The following is a 12,276-nucleotide window of genomic DNA, read 5'->3' as shown; positions in this document are numbered from 1 at the left end:
GACAGAATGGAGACAGACAACCAAATAGTAAGAACCAAAGTGTGGGTGGAATTGCTTCATCAAAACCTTCTCAATAAACCACACATCCACACCCACAAAGAGGATAAAGACCAGATTAGTAATAGTAAGGTGAAGCAATGTTTTTTTTGAGCAGAGCATTACTATCACCTGTTCAAGATTCAAAGAGGCTTAATAAATCAAATTCATTACTAGTTTAATTCCACTGATAGAATTACTTCAAAGATAAATTTGACTTAAAACCAAACAAACATGATTTTCCCTAAATCTTGGTTTCTTAATTTGGACTTTTTATTGTTAGCAGTTTTCAATAGCAACAGTGAAACAACAGGTTTCAGAGTAGCAGCCGTGTTAGTCTGTATTCGCAAAAAGAAAAGGAGTACTTGTGGCACCTTAGAGACTAACGAATTTATTTGAGCATAAGCTTTCGTGAGCTACAGCTCACTTCACTGAATGCATCCGATGAAGTGAGCTGTAGCTCACGAAAGCTTATGCTCAAATAAATTGGTTAGTCTCTAAGGTGCCACAAGTACTCCTTTTCTTTTAGTGAAATAACAGCAGACTGAGGTAAAGTTTGGACTAAGATAAGGGACCATTAAGTGGTATAACTCAGAGCAAAATGAAATTAAAAGAATTAAAGTTAGTAATCACACACACACACACACACACACACACACACACACAAGCTAAGTGGCCAAAAAGATAAAACATGCCAGAATTGCTTTATGTACAAAATGTTTTTGCATGCATTAACTATTAACTATAAATATTAACTATAAATATTTAGACACCGAACATATTTCAATAACAAATATACCTCGGATCATTAAGGTAGAGAGAAAAAAAAGCCCACAGACACCCAGAATGATAGTAGACTTTTATTAACATATCTTACAATGTTGATTACTGTATTCCTACTTTTGTACTTTTTGATGTGTTACAAAGATTGATTTAAATTCTACAGTAATGTACTGTACTTAAATAATCATTCATCCAGGATACCACACCAGTACATTTGAAGAATGCACACACCCACAACCACCACTCTAGTTTGGAGCTGTTATTTTTCAAAGTAAGCTTAATATAGCAGGCTTAAAAAAGTTATGGGGGAAAATCAAAATTCTAGTTTAGCAGCATGCATGTATATTCAAGTACAATTCTTGAATCAAGTGCTTTTTTCTTTTTCTTCTTTTAATTGACTGGTGACTAATTCACCAATACCAAAATAGACACTATGAAATACCCAGATTTTAAAGTTAAGGCTAATAATTTTACTTCACATCCATATGCACAACCATAAAACATTCCATTTTAAATAATACACAGTAATCAATTTCTGGAGACATTATCTCTTGTAAATATAGCATCAGAGTTTCAAACTATAGATTACTCAAATTCATGAGCCCTGTAATAATGTTGTGCTGGAGATGTAAAGAATCTTTTTGCTCTTCAACCACATTTACAAAATGGCCTAATATTCATTATGAGCAATGCAAAAATAGTACAGGCTGAACTTATGATACAATATTAAAAAAGTAGTATTTTGGAAAAGACATAGCTATTCAGTTGGTGAAACAGAATAATTCTAATCTTATAAGAATTTTTTAAATACTTTTGAAATATATATATATGTATATATATAAAACAGCACACCATTATAATGTATTTTAATTGTAGAACTTGGGGAAAACTCAGGGCGTCACTTTTTTTTTTTTAAAGTGTATTTTTTTGTCTGTCCACTTCTCTTGACTGCTGTACAGTCATTGTATTTCCCCTATACACTTTTCACTAGATAATGACTTTCAGTGAGACCCTTAAAGAGGAATCTGTTTCCATTTTGTACACATGGTTTTAGCATTAGATTTTTTATTTTACACATATAAATTTTATTTTACATAACAAGCTATGAAAAGTCCCTAGTACCAGGAACTGCTTGATAGCACTGTATGAAATAGCCAACAAATGTCTGACTCATTTGAGAGAAAAGCTTAGTCACAATATATTACATACCAGTATTTATCTTTAATCTTCCCTACCTACGTACAGTGTGGAGTTTATCCCAATCATGCCTATTCTCATGGATTTGTAAGCCCTCTGAATATAAACTGTTTATTTGGTATTCTTCCAGTGAGGATTCAGATGCATTGCTCATTCACCAGGACCACCTCTATTGCGCTTTTTTCTTTTTAGGAAATCAAGCAGAAAGAGCACTGATTACTCTGCACAAATACAATACAGATGACCCTCTTGAGCTGACATGGAAGATTCAAAATTGTGTTTTATTTGCAGGATAACCTGCATGTTTCCAATCCAATCATTCTGAAACATGCATCTGGTTGGCAACGAAAGGCAGGCAGACAGGGTTGTAATTAGAACCTGCCATGTTGCATATCTGACAAATTTTGTACAGACAGTAACATCTATATATATATATGTTATCACCAGTAATTTACTCAAATGAAATGGCAAATTTCATTTCTGGAAAAGAAAAAGTAAGAAAGAATGTGTGTTCTGTTTTCATAGTAAGCTACCTAATTCGCAGCTATTTCACTTATACATGGAAAATAGCTATGAAATTCCTGAGAATAAATAAGGTTTTCAGCAATGCATGAAATCTTTCATTAGACCTTTAACAATAAGTGAAATGTTCTTTAAAGTTCTACTTTTAGACCAAGTGTTACTATACAGTCTCACAAATCATGTGTTTTATATAATTACAATTGGATATCAAGCAAAAATCTCAAATTAATACAAGAAAGGCAAAGAAAAATCTATCCAGTATGTTTAGCAGATGTAATACACATATACAGTGTTTCAGCAGAAGATGCTAAATGACTCAATTCCACTCAGAGAAATATAAGTTCCTGGGACCTGTCATCCCTAAACAAGTATAAGTACAACTTGTGCTTGTCATCATTAGTGGAATTCTAAAAATACAAAACAAAAGGAGACTACTGAATTAATTTAGATTTTTCACAACATTCAGAAGAGATTTTTAAATTTTAAATTGTCGTACCATTAATTTGGTAGCAAAGCACCTAATTATTGAAAGCCTTCATATATTGGCATAGTTTCACTCTTCCCCCCACCATGAAAGAGCTAAACCCCATCTCAATTAAAGCTATTGTCAGTCAAGTTGCATTCATTCATGGTAAAGGCGATGATATGGTACAATAATAGTGATAGTTTACAATCCATTGTAATGTGGTCCCCATCTTTTATTGATGTGATCAAAGGTATGAGATACCCACTGCTGTTCTAGCACCTTGTATCTTTCCTTACATATGTAGAGAGGTTTACCACGCCTACAGGGAGAGAAAAAAAAATCAACAGTTAATAGCGCAGAACAAATGGAAAATATTTATAAGGTGGCTCTAAGTTAATAGTAATGTTCTAACAGCGAAGTTTAACGATTTTTGCATTTTTTTTCTTTTCAGTTTCCATGTACATACGCATATATTTATATTATAGGATACCAGTCTTCATTTGTTTTAAAGCACACATACATTGAAACTCTTGACAAACAAACACCTTAAAATAATGAACTTAGTGGTAACATTAATCCTCAACAGTCCTTATCGTAGGGAAAGCTGTGGGAGAGGCCAGTGGGGCAGCAGTCTAGGTACTGTAATACACTCCCTAAGTCTACAGAGAAATGATGCTCTGTGTAGAAAGGGCTCTATATGGTTGATTAGAACATGCAGAAGAATGAAACACACAGAGGTGGAGTGGCTGCCTGAGCAGTCTGGAATGTCACTCTGGCACCTGAAAACCAGGGCAGAGCAGCACTGCGATCCCATGCATGTTTATTTGTCAAGAGCTTTAATGCATGTGTGCTTTAAAACAAAGACAAAGACAGGCATCCTATAAAAATACATATAAGTACACAAACTGAAAAGAAAAAAATGAATGCATGATGGAGGGGAGGCCATCTGTGCCAATCTTGCGTGGCGCTGCAATTTGATGGGCCAAGTCATTATGCCACTCATCACTCAAATTAGGCCTGTGCTGGATAGGTGCAGGGGAGGTGATGGGAAGGAGCAGAGCTTGGCACCAGGATCAGGAGAAGCTGCCTTAGTCCAAGAGGGGAGCAGAGTGCTGAGCCAGAAGAGGTGCTGATGAGTGGCCAGAAGGGTCATGGGGCAGTGAGTGAGGGGCTCGGGGTGAATTGTTAGTAGGCTATGGAGTGAATGGGGAGAGGCTTGGTGGCTGTAGCTGTTGGGGCTGTGGTGAGTATTACAGGGTTGCTGGGATGTGAGGTAGGTGGTCTGGTCTGACCAACTAGTTAAATTGTGTTTACGGAGCGCCCCAAAAGAAGCTGGCGCATACCAGCATATCTTGTCCTTATTTGAAGTTTGCAAACAATATTAATGTTGTGAAAACAGTATTTTACTTGCACCACCAATGGACTTTTTGACTTAAATACATGTGTGTTTTGGATGGAGATTAAAGACTAGGGCTCTTCACCTTAGAAAAGAGACAACAAGGGGTGATCTGATAGAAGACTATAGAATCATAAGTGGTTTGAAGAAAGTGAATAGGGAAGTGTTATTTATCTCTTCACATAACACAAGAACCAAGAGTCACCAATGAACTTAATAAGCAGCAAGTTTAAAACAAACAAAAGGAAGTACTATGTCACACAATGCGCAGTCAACCTATGGAACTCATTGCCAGGGGATGTTGTGAAGGCCAAAAGTATAACTGGGTTCAAAAGAGAATTCAAAAAGTCCTTGGAGGATAGGTCCATCAGTGCTTATTAGCCAAGATGGTCAGGGATGCAATTCCATGCTCCTGCTGTCCCTAAACCTTTACGTGCTAGAAGCTGGGACTGGATGACAGGATGCCCTGTTTTGTTCATTCGTTCTGTAGTACCTGGCACTGGTCATTGTCAGAAGACAGGATACTGGGCTAGATGGACCACTGGTCTGACCCAGTATGGCCACTCTTATGTTCTTATGATGTGCCTTGCTACTTGATATGTTTATTTATTACACATATCGTGTGAAGTCTCAAAATTGTTGTTGTGCAGACTTCCAATGTGATAAAATTTGTTGGTAAAATGTAAGTTAGGTTTTGAATATGGGCGATTTATCTTATATTACATCACATTCAAGATGGATTTTGAAGACTCTCTCATGTGTGACAGAATTACCAGCTTGATATCATTTCTACAGGGCTCCTGCACAATAAAAATTTAACACTGCATAATTGGAAACAAAGACACAGGGATGAATTTTAACATGGAAGGGTGCAACTTTATTAATTTGTATTTGATCTGGGGGAGGGGGGTTGTGTGCTAAACCACACTCCAAAATACCAGGCAGTTATTTGGGCCCAGTCTGGTGTTCAGTGGCCAAACAGCCAATATTCAGGATCGACTCCTTCAGCTTAACCCCATGAATTCACTCCACCTCTCCCTCCTCTCACCCTATCCCCATGACAAGAAATGAAGGTACAAATGAAGGGCATCTCAATCTGTGAAGACTTAAGATCTCCCCTTCTTCCTCCAGGCCAATAGGGTCCACCAGATCTGTGGGAGCCAGCGCCCTGGAGCCTCCCACCTGCACTAAATACCAGCTGCAAGTTGCAATGAAATTACAAACATGCAACTTTTAAATCCCCTCCTTAAACCAGGCCTCCAGGATCCTGCCGGAGAGGCGGAAATACCTACTGGAGACCTTGTCAATCTTGTCCTGATCCCAAAACCTGGTGATTGCTCAGACCCACATCATGACAGAAGCACAGCTCAAACTATACCTCCATTATTCGGCAGGGCAGCAACCACAGCAGAGTGGCTGCTAGATGCTCTGAGGGCTTCACAAACAGCAAGCAGGGTGGGGAGCCATGAGAAACAATCAACTCTCCCTTCCCTACCACAGCCTGGCCAATGGCAGCAAGGAGAGGTGGAGAATCTCTCTCTTCCTCCCCTACCCCTTCTTTGCCCAGGCACAATCTCCACATGCATTCTAAATAGGAGGAGGGCTCAGAAGGTGCCAAGTTTGCCCATCCCTTCACCTTCTTCTCAGGATCCCAGTGGTTGTCCTTCTCCTATCAATCCAATCAAACATCACTCCCATCCTGCTGAGATTGGGGCAGGGAGAGGAGCATTTTGGAAATGGGGCTGTGCTGGAATAATAATGAAGAAATCTGGCAGGGAAACCTGGATCCCCTCCAAAGCTGCTACTGAGCATCCAGAGGAACACTCAGCCAATTGTAACAGGGGTCCTGAAAGACTGGGGGAAAGGGAGCCCTCCATAAAAGATTGATCCTGCTTTCAATGAACAATGAATGCCATTTCATGTGAATCAGCAGGATCCACAAGGATGGCAAAGCCTCTCCTTCTCAAAGTGACATTCGGCAGGAAATTCCTGCACCACAATGTACACCTTGCAAGTAGCACAATTTATTTTTCAGTTAACAAGTTTCAGATCATTTTATTTATATAAAGAATATAAATCTAATTAGCATAATATAACAAATACAATGACAACATTTACATTTCTAAATATGTGCTACTCAGGAAGTGAGAACTTGTTAATTACCATATCTGTTTTATTACACACTGTAAACATAAAGCAGCAAAATCAAAACATGTTCTATTAAAATGTTACCTAAGATCTCTGTCTTCTTCACCATGTGCATCTAGATAAACAGAACCCCAAAGGCAGAAACGATGGCCTCGAATGATGATGATTACAGATGCATTGATCAGAAGAAATATTCCTGTCCCAGCTCCACAGTTCTGAGAATGCTAGAAGTTATATTTTGGGGTTAGAGGAGGGAAGAGTACAAATATCCTATTAATGGCTGACAGTTTTATTATAAAGAGGCAAGAACATTTTATTTCAAACACACTACTTATATTAATTCAAGTCACATCACTTACTAAGGAACAATTTGATACTTGCCCCTACTGTACACTTACGGTTCTAACATATAATCCCTGGAAACATATAACTCAGGGTTATATGTTTCCAGGGATTTGCATGACAAAGTAGAGCCTACCAAACATTTTATGAATAAGCCAAAACTTCCTACATGATATGTTGCCATAATGCATATACACAAAGTCCCATGTAGAAGATGGTTCCAAACTCAAAAAGGGAATAATGTTGTACTTCTGCTTTTTTTAGACAACATGCCACCCTGGGGAAAAACTATAACTTTGGGTGTTTCAGGTTTTCAGAGCTCAGTTCAAGACAGTTGGGGCCTGGCTTTCATCTACCTGATGAAAACCTACAATGTCCCTTGAATTCGATGGGAGCTGTGCACAACACAACTTCTTTTTAGAAATCATCTCAAGACATCTATAGCCTGAACACTAAAAAACTGAGCACCCAAACTTAGGGGACATTTTGAAAGTTATAGGCAAAGTGACCTGCTCAAGTTTACACATCAAAAGAGTGGTGGTTCAGAATAGAATCCAGGTGTGCTGACTCCCCCCTCTGCTTTTCTCTAATACTGGAAACATATTCCTACAAAAAGGAGCATGTGGTTCACAGGAACACTCATGAAATGTGGAGCCTTTAATTTTTAAGTTATTGATATGAATATCCATCTAAAGACAGTACTGATCAAATAGTAAACACTGATGGCTCTTCTGTGGCTTATTTGAAATGAGTTTGTGGTTTCGTCAACTTCCTAGTGGCCAAGCAGCCACAAATAAACAAACAACACACACACAAAAATCATAACCACAATTTGTAGCCTTGTTGGGAAACTCAATAGAGCTTTATAATAATTCAAGTTTAATGTTAAGATTTCATGGGATTGAACATAGTAAATTTAAAAGACAACATTAAAAATCCTATTTTTAAAAACATTTTCTTAATAGTGTTATTAGCAACAATGCAGATGAATCAAACAAAAATTGAAGATCATTATCTGTGTTGTTTACATTTTGCATTTCATTCAGAAAAGGAAAATAGACCACTCAGTTTTACTTTTATTTCAGTTCAGTTTCACTTTGTAGCTTCCCTGCACTAGTACAATGCTATACAGTTTAGGATGAACACACTACAGGAAATTAAAAATAAATGTTTCATTCACATTTAAATAAAACATCTATAAATATCAGATTTTATAAAAATTATATACAAAAATGATTTTTGGACTTAAAAACCATGGATAGTTTCTCTTTAAATACATTTATACTAATTTTATAAGGGCTAGCCTTGTGTCAGTACCATGGATATACTAATTCAGGAACAATCACAAGATTCTTTTCGCAAGCCAGCTTTGCAGAGATGGCAAATGTGAACTTCAGAGCGAGAGTGGGGGACAGCCATTGACTTACAGAACTGTTCCACCCATTTAGTGACATCAGCACTGGCCTCAAAGCAGACCACTTATTCTCCTTCATTATGAAGGGAGAATAAGGCTAGTTGCTGTCCAAACAAGGAAAGTAAGGACTGGCCCTTAGGGGAAGGAGTACCTACTATTATCTCACTTGAGTTGCCTTTGAGATAAGGCCAAATACATAAGGGCCTCCAGAAGTCTCCTGTGAGAGGGCAGACTAAAAATGTAATTAAAACATGTTTGGAAATGAAAACTGTCAGAGCTGAGAAAGGAATGCAGAACTTCTTAGCATGATTTTTTTTTAAATTTAAAAATGGAAATAAAGCTACAGTAGTTTGAAATTCTCTTATTGTAGAATTCTCTCTTACCAGTACACATTCACAGTAACTCTGTTGTTTGCAGCAAAGTCCTTTCAAGCATACAAAAGTACCACAAACTAGACAAACAGCAGGATCTTTAGGAACCTTGGTACAGACAGTACAAGTCTTTCTGTGATAATACTGGAAGATGGTATTATAATTTTCAGGCAACTGAAGGAGACATGGCAAGTCCCACTTAGGCTCTTGTATAAGCAAAACCTAAAAAGAAAATGATAGAAACATTTATCAATATTGTAAATATTTATCTGTGCTGTGAGAACTTTAGAACTACAGATTGTAAATGTCAGAATTTTTTTTAAAGGAGGGAAATGTACTCTTTGAGATGGCCCATTCTTTCTACTGCATTCCACACAAGCACCAAAGTATCCTTTAAATGCTTTCTGCCTTCCTATGGAGCCTATTAATGCTGTATTAAGACTTCAGCCAGAGAGCATCACTCAAGAGCAACATGCTTTCTTGCCCCAAGGAGCTCAGCGTACTCATATACATTGCTTTAGTAAGGTTACAAACGGACTACTGACTGCCTTTCCTCAGGGCACAATGCATTACACCTTCTAAAGGCAACAAACTCCACAGGTAAAACATGGGGCTTAAATCTTGTTTACTTTGGGGATTTGCCCTGATTATAGCCATTAATGGACAGCCAGTGACATAGCTGTGCAACTGCCAATCCCTAGCATGGACAGGCAAAGCTGCTACTTGTACTGAAATTTGGGGCCAAAAACAGTAGGGTAAAGTTAGTCTCTGAAACTGATGTCTAGGAACTTGCTTGATTTTCAAACATATTGAGAACTCAACAATTCCCAGTTAAATTGATGGGAACTGCTATTCCCTCTGAGGTCAAAGGAAACTGCTGGATACTCAGTACATTTAAAAATCAGACAGTGCCTAAATATTAGTTTCACAGTCTAACTTTACCCTCTTATTTTTGAAAAACTTTGCCTAAAATTTTTAAAGAGCCAATAATACATTACCATTTGAATCTATTCCATTTTTTGCAGGTTACCCACTTAAGGGCACATATGTGTGAGGAATTTCATACAAATTACTGTTCTGCTATTTCACAAGAGTTTGTTATAAAAACTGAAAGAGGTCTTTTTGAAAAATACAGTAAAACAGCAGAGTTCTTTTTCAAACATAAAAACAATATCAATAGTTTTATGACTATGGCTCAATGGTCTATTGAATGAATCAGATCTACGAAGGGCAAGAACATATTGTGATTACCATTAGGGTTCAAGTTTTCATAACAAAGTTGTACCTGCAAAATATGCAAGTGAAACAGATGCAAACACAAAACACACATGTTGTGGGTTCAACTATGCATTTTGCCTGCTTATTTTATCATGATAAATTTAAAATACAGCATTACACATACACACACAGCGTAACTAGAATCAAGTAATTCCATTCTTACACATCAGCACTGTATGGGGGGTGCAAATTTTTTTTACGTACCTTCAATTGTTCTGCATGTCTTTCTGCAAATGAAGCCAATTCTAAGCACCACTGTGATATCATGTTAAATGCTGGCACTGGCCAATCAAGGCAAGAGGCACTGGTGAATTGATGGGGTGACTGAAAAGATGATGGTAATAGACCCAGGCAGTTTGCAAGAACTGTAAATTCTTCATCTTCCTTTTAGACATGAAACAAGAAAGACTTGATCATTTTGTGTTATAAACTCAAAGCACAGCACAGCACTGTATGTATCAATTCCATATCAATTAATATGTAAGTGACTGGGAGGGAGCATGGTGGAGTGAGGGTCTGCTACACCTGATTCTCCAATGGTGTAAAATCCCGGAGGGACCTTACATCAGAGGTGCAAGTTAAAGCTGTCCCTGAACTTGAGTGAAGTGGAGAATGAAACCCATAAAATGTTAGCTTACAGTTCACAGACCTAAGAGTGAAGTCTAGTTTGAATGGAAGTACTGTATTCTCTACAAATCCAGAACAGGTTTTAAGTTTACTTTGGTGATATATCTGAGGGGCAGATAAACCACTGTAAGGCCCCAATGCTACAAACACACACGTGCTTAATTTTAAACACAAGTAGTCCTACTGATTTCAATTGAACTACTTACATGCTTAAAGTTAAGCACATACATACATGTTTAGAACTGAAGCCTAAATTGATAATTAGAGAAAAGGAAGAAAACATAAAATAAGACCATACATTTCGGCAGAGCACATTGATAACACAGGGATGAAATGAATGGGATAAAACAATACAGGAAAAGGGTAGAAAGAGAAAAATGTGAAGTATTCATAAATGAATTAGAGTATACCCAAGATGCATGCCAGCCAGCAACAAGTATATGATTAATAATAATAATAATAATAATAATAATACTAAAGACCAATTTGGATAAAGATATGCAGAGTAATCAAGGGTGAAAGAGAAGAGGCTGCGAAGTATTAAATGACAGATGATGAGAGGACAAATTATAGAATGAAGATAAGGGAGTGTAAAAATGGAAAGAAGATTTAAGTAGGAGAAAGTAAAAGAGCTTGCACAAAAGGTTAAGCCAAAGATCAACACATTTTTCATTGGAACAACAGACATCAGCAAAGGAGACATACAGCTTTTAACAAATATAGAATATAACTGATTGACAGAAAAGACATTACAAATACACATATTATTTTGTAAAATAGGACAAGAGATGGATGACAGAAACAAGGTCAGGAAAATATACACTGAATGAATGAAATTAGGATAGTTTCCAAATGGGTATGAATGAAATGCCTGAGAGTCATCAAGTTCTAAGGCAAGACAAGATTCACTGCAGAATTATGGGGTGAAAGTTGCAAGAGATATAGGGCAAACATTCTTGATCAACTGGCAAAATATATGGATAGAAAAGAGCTATTTACTAGGATCCCCTGCCAATGAAAGATTAGTAAATGCACAGCAGATAACAATGTTTTTTCCAGTCTAGTTTTAAAATACAACAAGAAGGGTTCTAATAGTTTTTCTATGGAGATCATTTTACCGTCTAGTACATCTCCTTAGTATATTCTAGTCATACTAAATTTTCCATTTAATTTCTTACCATCACTCCCAATTATTCCCCATTTCTTATGCTATGCTATTTCTCCCTTTTCCTCCTTAGTGTCCTTTAAATAACTCTAAACTTATGCCACCCATTAGTCTGTTTAAGCAGATGCAGGTTGCTATGGCAGAACAGGTGCTATTGCTGGTTCTGGGGAGCATTAAATACATACAGTCAGACGTGCATAGTGTAGTCCGATGGATGCTAGTAGTTTTTTCAGGTGGTGGCTAGTAAGAATGTCCAGAATGACTCCATCTTGAACATGGGAGTATGTATATGAAGGGGAAGGACCATCTTTTGACTATGAAGTAAACCTAGTAGGACCATGAGAATTGCTGGTCTGAAGAGAAAGACATCCCTGTTCCTATCACTTTTCTAATTTAACTTGCATCAGTTCAAGTACATCTAATTTTCCACTTGCATCAGTTCAAGTACATATTAAGCAAAAACTCATCCAGCTAGAGACTGAGTTTGTCCACTTACAGAAGAAAAAAAAACAGACGATGAATATATTTTAA

The 12,276-nt window shown here is 37.2% G+C and overlaps 1 protein-coding gene across 5 annotated transcripts in view; it reads right to left on the bottom strand.

The window, feature by feature from the left end:
* Positions 1–883: 883 nt before the first annotated feature.
* The window catches only part of UBR3 (ubiquitin protein ligase E3 component n-recognin 3), a 215,276-nt gene continuing 203,883 nt past the window's right edge, over positions 884–12,276 (bottom strand). For 4 of the 5 annotated variants that reach the window (XM_038422811.2, XM_038422812.2, XM_038422813.2 and 1 more), the window contains 4 exons: positions 10,158–10,337; positions 8,688–8,897; positions 6,633–6,772; positions 884–3,323 (listed from right to left, as the gene is read on the bottom strand). In XM_038422811.2, the coding sequence (XP_038278739.1) occupies positions 3,206–3,323; positions 6,633–6,772; positions 8,688–8,897; positions 10,158–10,337 (648 nt within the window). In that variant the 3' untranslated portion in view covers positions 884–3,205. The remainder of the gene's footprint in view (positions 3,324–6,632; positions 6,773–8,687; positions 8,898–10,157; positions 10,338–12,276) is intronic. The other variant, XR_006277987.1, reaches the window with a different exon arrangement.

The sequence above is a fragment of the Dermochelys coriacea genome, chromosome 11 (assembly GCF_009764565.3).
Source record: "Dermochelys coriacea isolate rDerCor1 chromosome 11, rDerCor1.pri.v4, whole genome shotgun sequence".
Lineage (NCBI taxonomy): Eukaryota > Metazoa > Chordata > Testudines > Dermochelyidae > Dermochelys > Dermochelys coriacea.
The sequence above is the reverse complement of the archived record's forward strand: the minus strand, read 5'-3'. Positions and strand labels throughout refer to the sequence as shown.